The 7544-nt window shown below is 45.2% G+C and overlaps 1 protein-coding gene across 2 annotated transcripts; it reads left to right on the top strand.

The window, feature by feature from the left end:
• PRR3 (proline rich 3) lies at positions 1-5173 on the top strand. Of its 2 annotated transcripts, XM_010848159.1 has the most exons (4): positions 1-233; positions 937-999; positions 3318-3608; positions 3886-5173. In XM_010848159.1, exons 1-4 carry the CDS (start codon positions 131-133, stop codon positions 3990-3992), a joined length of 564 nt encoding a protein of 187 aa, XP_010846461.1. In that variant the 5' UTR covers positions 1-130; the 3' UTR covers positions 3993-5173. The 2 variants fall into 2 exon arrangements, with proteins under 2 accessions (XP_010846461.1, XP_010846463.1); XM_010848161.1 differs by lacking the exon at positions 937-999 and having other exon boundaries at positions 66-233.
• Positions 5174-7544: the final 2371 nt, after the last annotated feature.

Here is a 7544-nt window from a genome sequence, read left to right as displayed (position 1 = left end):
CTTCCGGAAGTGAAATGGCGGGAGCCTCAGCCTCAGTGTCCACCGCGCCCCCCGGAAGCGGAAACAGAATCCCAGCGTGCCCCTTCCTCACTGCCCTCCAAATCCCGCTGCAGCCATTGCCGCAACCACGATGCCGAAACGAAAGAAGCAGAATCAGCAGCAGCAGCTGCAGCAGCAGCCCCCACTGCCAGAGCGGGATGAGACTGGAGACGAGGAGGATGGGAGCCCCATCGGTGAGGAGCCCTGGAGGGGTGCGCACATGCCTGTCAGCCTGTCGAGGCGAAGGGTTAGAAGCTGAAAAGATGCGGGGGAGAGGGCTCTAACGGGAGGAAGGGCGCACGCGCTGGGGCGGGGGCTTGGGGAGAAGCCTGTGTGGGATGGAACACTAAATGAGTTCTTTTACTTGAATCTTCAACTTCAAACTGGCCTCTAAACCTTTCTAAAGAAGGGAGAGGAGATAAAGAACTTATGTACGCAGCCGCAAAACGTCAGGGGGAGAGGGGCCCTAGAGAAGTTGCAGATTGCGATGACTGGGATGACAGTTTGTGACCACACTTGCATGGGGAAGGTGGAAGTAGAGCTTTCTGTGAACTCCTTGCGGGTAGGGTTAGGGGAGAAGTATCTGATTGGCCAGTTAAAGAGAGGGATTGGTTTTACCTCGGGAATCACTTGGGATCTATTGGATAGCAACAATGTAAGGGAGAGAGAAAGTTTGTAGGTATCGTTTTCTCATTATACGCCGTGACAGGGCTAAGTCTCCACGTTGCAAATCCTGAAAATGCTTTGGAAATAGATGGGCGTCAGAACCCATAACACTGTTGAAAATGTATCTGGCTTTACTGGTTAAGAAATGAGTAATAGAAGGAAAGCATATAAGAACAGGATCATCAGTTTTTTAGTCCATTCTGATGACCATATTTTCATGTCTACTCTTAGGACCACCCAGCCTTCTGGGCCCTCCCCCCATGGCCAATGGAAAGCCTGGTGACCCCAAGTCAGGTGAGAAGAAAGGGGCTCTGATCCTTTGATTGGGTCCTGAAAAGGGAGCAAGGGAGGGACTAAAACCCACAAGGGATTAAAAAAAAAAGATCAAGAATTCTGTACTTAAATGAAAAACTCAATGTTATAAAATGACAGTTCTTCCAAAATTAACCCATAGATCCATTACATTCCCACTTATAATCCCTACAATGTTTTTGTAGAAATAAGCATTCTACATTATTGTATTGAAATGCAAAGGATCAGGGTGAGAAATTGCAAAGACAATTTTTTAAGGGGAAGGGCTTACTCTGAATATCAAGACTTATTTTAAAGCTGTAGCAGTTATGACAGTGTGGTATTGGCCCAAAAATAGACATATAAATTAACAGAATGGCATAAAGAGTCCAATAACAGGCCCACACACATATGGTTATTTCATTCTTGAAGATGGAATTGAAATAATGGCCTTTTTAGCAAATCATGGTAGGTTAATTGGATATTCATGGGTAAAGAAGTAATTTTAGAAAACAAATGTATTTTATAGTCTTAAAGTAGATTAGAGTTTTTAAACAGACAAGCAACACACTAAGCATAAAGGAAAAATAAAGTGAATTACATTAGAAAATATGAACTTCTATTAATCAAATCACACCATTAAGAAGTTAATAGGAAGCCATAGAGTAGAAGATACTTGAAACAAATACAACCAATAAAATCTTGAATTTATAAAGAGTTAAAATCTTGAATATATAAAAAAACTCTCTGACAATCTGTTAGAAAAGTGGGCAAAAGACTAGAACAGCCACCTAATAAAAACTGAAATCTAAATGGCCAAAAACATGAACAAGAACACAGCATCATTAGTCATCAAATAAGGGCAAGATAAAAGCATATAACTTGGAAACCAAACCCTTTGTGTACTGTTGATGGGATTGTAAAGTGGTGAAACCACAGTGGAAAACAGTATGGAGATTCGTCAAAAATTAAAATAGAACTACTATGTGATCCAGCAATTCCACTTCTGGGTGTTCACCCAGAACAATGGAAAGCACGATCTTGAAGAGGGAGTCACACACCCATGTTCATAGCAGCACTGTGCACAGTAGACAGGATACGGAAGCCACCAGATGCCCATTGATGGATGAATGGATAAACAAAATGTGGTATAATCATGTAGTGGAATATGATTCTGCCCCTCAAAAGAAGAAAGTCCTGTAGCAGGCCACAGCACCGATGAACCTTGAGGCTAAGCCAGTGACACACAAAAAAGTGCTGTATGGTTCCACTGATCTGAAGTATATAAAGTAACTAAATTCATACTAACAGAAAGTAGAATGGTAGTTGCCAGAAGCTGGGGGGAGGCGAGGGAAAGAGTTGTTTAGAAGCTACTAAGTTTCAATTCTGCAAGATGAAAAGTTCTGGAGATCTGTTTTCCAACAACATGAATTTACTTAACACTACAGAGATATACACTTAAGTACTAAAGTGGCAAGTTTTATGTTAGTTACAATCACAATTTCAAAACAAAAGACCGCTTTTCACACCCACCAGAATGGCAAAAATGAAAAAGATCTTTACCAAGTGTTGTCAAGGAGTAACAGCTTGTTTGTGGTGGTGGTGGGAGTGTGAATAGGAACAACCGAAGTTCCGAATTTCTTAAACATAAGCATACATATACTCAAGGATCCAATAATACCTCTACTACTTATATACTCAACAGAAATACATCCATGTGTGTACCGAAGACTTAAATAAAAATGTTCATAGCAGCATTTTTTTTGTTATATCCCCACACGATAACAAAAACGTGGAATCTAGTAGCATGTCCACCATCAGTAGAATGGCTAAATCAGTTGTGCGTACATGCGGTAGAATACTACACTGCAGTGAAAATGAAGGAACTCCTACTACGAGCAACCTGGATGAAGCTCATAAACACTATGTTGAACCAAAGGATGCAGACAGAAAAGAATGCAGACTGTATGATTTCCTTTGCACAGAGTTCAAAAACTAACCTATGGTGCTAGAAGTCAAGACAGCTGTTTGGGGGAGGAGGGTGGGATAGTAGGCAAGGAGGGGCACAAGAAGGTGGGGCTTCTGAAGGGCTAATAAGGCTCTGTCCCTTCTCTAGCCTGTCTTAGTGGGAACATAGGTGTGTTTACCTTGGTAATAATTGAGTTGTGCACTTAAAATTGTGTATTTCTGGTGTATATATTGTACTTCAATAAAACGTTTTTAAAACAAAATCAGGGTTTCATTATCTGTATTAATCTGGTCATTGATCATCTTCCCGTGTCTCTCTCTCTCTCTGTCTCTGTCTCTGTCTGTCTCTTCAGCTTTTCACAGAGGTCCTCCGGGATCAAGGGGACCAATGATCCCACCACTGCTGAGTCTCCCACCTCCTCCCCGGGGCAGAGGCCCAATTCGGGGAGGCCTAGGCCCCAGGTCTGGCCCATATGGTCGTGGTTGGTGGGGGGTCAATGCCGAGCCTCCTTTTCCTGGACCAGGCCACGGGGGTCCCTCCAGGGGAGGCTTTCACAAAGAACAGAGAAATCCTCGAAGGCTCAAAAGCTGGTCTCTTATCAAGAATACCTGCCCACCCAAGGATGGACCCCAGGTTATGGAAGGTGAGGTCCATTTTTTTATGCCTGCACACATTTAATACCCATCACTCCCAGAGCGACCTCATGCCTAGAATCCCCGTGGCTCTTGTGCTTTGGGTTGTCCTTTGTCCTTTTGAAGTAGGAGTAGCCCTGAATGTGTTTCTCCCACAAGAAAGACTGTCATTCCATAATACCTGGAAATGGTAGCAAGCAGGAAGTCTGACCGCCTTCTCTATCTCTGCTTTTTGTTAGATATGTTCGTTCTTACATTTTAAACTGCCCGATTTTCGCTTGTTCACAGACAAATCTGACCGCCCCGTCTGCCGACACTTCGCCAAAAAGGGCCACTGTCGATACGAGGACCTCTGTGCCTTCTACCACCCGGGCGTCAACGGGCCTCCGCTGTGAGGCCGCCTCCCCACCCAGACTGGAAGGGGTCCCCGGCCTGGCGGCCACATTCTCCCCTACGGCCCTGTGCTGGCCGCCGTGAGGCTGTTGCTCGCGCCACCCCCAGTCAGTGACGCCCACCCCCTCACCGCCCCCCCCCACTGGGGTTCGAGAGGTGTGTTCCATGACTGGTGTGCGGCGTGCACTCTTCTGATCCAGCCTCCAGTGAAGTCTCCAGGACCATCATTGCTCCATTCAACTGCCTCCTGGCTCCTCTTCCCCCCTCGCCAGCTGACTGCGGAACAGGAAACCTCTTTGGTGCTGTTTCTTGTGCATCTGTCCACCCAGCCCTGGGTATCGCCCTGGATTCCTGAGAGCCCTGGAGCAGTTTCCTACCATTCCCTCCTCGCTGCTTGTTTTTAAGTCCTTTTCGTGTGACACCCCTGCCCCAGCGTGGTCAGCGGCCCTGTGACGCTCACCCGGTTGGCTGACCTGGGGTCAAGTGCGGATGACTGGTGCAGAGTCACTCCCTGAGAGGCCACGCTCCCCGCTCTTGGATCTGGTAGTTCCTGCGTCAGTAGCATGATCCCCACCGCTGTGGTCTGTGGTCACTGTGCTTTGTGAAACTGCATTCCCCTGCCCCCAACCCCCGTAGCCTTTCTCAGTGTCCTTGGCATTTTCGTGACTTCCCAACACTAGCGTAGGTTTTTCCGCCAAAATGCGTGGGGCCGTTGGTGCCCCCTAGACTTTCCCCACCTCCCAACGAGGTAGAACTGTGAAACTTCACAATACCGCCTCCCTGGTCGTCTCACCCTCCCCGTGTTGGTTTCTCGGGATTGACACAGGCCCGAGCGATGTCGTCCAAAGGCTCAGATGGGCCTCTCCTCTCTCCAGCCCATTTTAGTTAGACTGCATCATTGTGAGGCCACCAGCCATTTCATTTGAATTCTGTGAATCTCCACCTGGCCAGCGGGTGGAACTCGGACAGTACTGTCGCCCTCTTCCAGCCTCCTCTTCCCCTACATCCCTGGCACTGGTTGTTTTCTGTGAAAACGGCAGTGAACAGGTTCAGTTTTGAACTGGCCCTGAGGAAATGGGTCAGGAGTTGTGTGGGCAAGAGGGAGGGATGAGAGCCGTTGGAGAACTGAGAATGAATTTTTTTTAACATTTTTTTATATTAGTAATAAATGCAGTGGAAACAAGCATTTTCTTTAATCCCTGTGTTGCAGCCATCTCGAAGTGCAGAGGAGGCTGGGAGTCAGTGTATGCTTCATTTAGAATGTTGACAGATGTTTCTCCCGGTCTGAAGAAACCAGCAGGGTCCCCTTACCCCGCAGAGATCAACCAGACCAGCTGCATTATATTCAAGGGCTAAGTTTTGTTGGAGAAAGGAATGGCCTATCCATGAGTCATTTTTAAACATTTTACCTGTGTTTATGGTTATATTTATAGAGTGGAGGTGACAAAGCAATCTTTGAGCAAATACTGGTAGAGTGCCTGTGGGCCAGGCAGCATACGAGACACTGTAAAGATAATGGAGAGCCAAAATCAATGAATTTAAAATCTACAAGAGGAGACACGTTCGTCAAGTCACAAATATGTGTAAAGTACCTGTCAAAAGTGAAGAAGCGAGACGTGGGGGAATACGTAATAACTGGAGTCTGGGGAGGTGACAGCTGAGACAAGCTCTGAGGACAAGCAGGAGGCGAGGTGGGAGAGCAGAATCCAGGCAGAGGTGTTGTTAAGAGGAGATGGGAAGAGTGGGAAGTCAGGGAGAAGGAAGAGGAGCTAGCACTCAGGGCCGTGCAGGATATAAGGATGTGGGTCATAAGACAAGCCTTTGGTTTTCGTTTTTTTTTTAACTTTTTAAATATTTTTTTACAATATTGTATTGGTTTTGCCAAATATCGAAATGAATCCGCCACAAGTATACATGTGTTCCCCATCCTGAACCCTCCTCCCTCCTAAGACAAGCCTTTGAAGGGCCTGTGATACCTGCCTTTTTAGGCAGGTGAGTATCATAGATTGGTTTTACAAAAAGATGCCTTTGTATGGAGCTGACCAGCTTGGAAATGGCATTAGCAAGTTGAGTAGTCTGAGTTGTTGGTATGGACTTGGGTAGCAGAATGAAAGAAAAGTGGACATTTGGAAATAGGTCAAAATGAAAGTATTTTAGATTTCTGAGGGTTGTTGGCTTGCATAACCAAGTGCTGTTCGAAAAGAAAGTTAGTGGAAGAAACAGGTCAAAGGCCACCAACTTGCTTTTGGAATGGTTAAATCTGAGCTGCTTTTTAAGACATGCAAGGAGAGAGACAAAATAAGTAGTTGGATATACAGGTTTGGTACTCACATTAAAACTGGAGACATTAATCTAAGTTATCTGCATTTGGGTAGTGGCTGAAGCTATGAGCATCGGTACATTCATTCACTTTGTAAATATTAAGCACCTGTGATGGCCCAGTGTATCAGTTTTAAGTTCAGTTGTAACAGAAACCAAAATTAGTCTTAAAGCAACATAGTTTATTTTTCTCACAAATCAAAAGACAGTGCAAAGCATGTATGACAGTCATGCCACCAGGCCCTCAGGTATTCATTCAGAACCCTTGCTCCCCCCACTTCTCAGCACCATGGTTCTTGGGGCCAAATCCTCCTATTCACAGTCTGAAATGAAGCTCTAGCTCACTTATCCATGTTCCAAGCCTCAGGATGGAGGAAAGGCAGAGGAAATTACCTCCAAGCTAACATTCAGCTCTCTAACTTCTATGTCATTGGCCGTAAGTCGATATGTCCTGTGGCCTGTAATACTCACCTCCAGCGAGGCTTGAAGAGTACTCTTTATCCAGGCAGCCAGGTACTAACCAGCAAACTCTTGGCCCTTCAGCAGGTGAAAACATTAGGGTAGGGCAAACATCCTCTGCCAGCCCCTCCCTGCTAGAATTAGGGCTAGAGATAGAGAATGGGACAGTAAAAGTGTCAGTGTCCACCAGCCAAGGACCAAACAGGAACCACCTCTAGTTAAACAGTTTAACTGCAGAGATCTTATAAAAGAATTAAAAATGACAGGATTAAGGTTTGTGTTAGGTGATTTGGGGGAAGATTCAAGGAAGAGGGGGATCTAGACTGAGCACTCCCAGGAAGTGGGGACAACTCTATGATTGCATATCTTAATACCACTTTAATACTGTTGTCTCTCAGGGTATATGGGGCACTGGTTCCTGGACCCCTTTATGTGCCAACATCCAAGGATGCTCAAGTCTCTTGGCTAAAATGGTATAATATCTGCGTGAAACCTGCACACATCCTCTCCTATACTTTGTCATCTCTAGATGATTTATAATACCAAAAATAATGTAAATGTCATGTAGATGGTTATAAATTCAATGTAAATGCTATGTGAATAGTTGCAAATGTGCAGCAAATTTAGTTTTGTTTTTTGGAACTTTCTGGAGTTAATTTTCTCTCCTAATATTTTAATTCTAGGTTGCTTGAATCTGAATATGTGGAACCTGCAGATACAAAGTCTCCTGTTGAGGGAAGAGATGAAATATGGCTGAAGCTGTAATCAGCAAAAAA

The sequence above is a fragment of the Bison bison genome, unplaced genomic scaffold, assembly GCF_000754665.1.
Source record: "Bison bison bison isolate TAMUID 2011002044 unplaced genomic scaffold, Bison_UMD1.0 scf7180017864260, whole genome shotgun sequence".
Taxonomy (NCBI): Eukaryota; Metazoa; Chordata; class Mammalia; order Artiodactyla; family Bovidae; genus Bison; species Bison bison.
The sequence above is the reverse complement of the archived record's forward strand: the minus strand, read 5'-3'. Positions and strand labels throughout refer to the sequence as shown.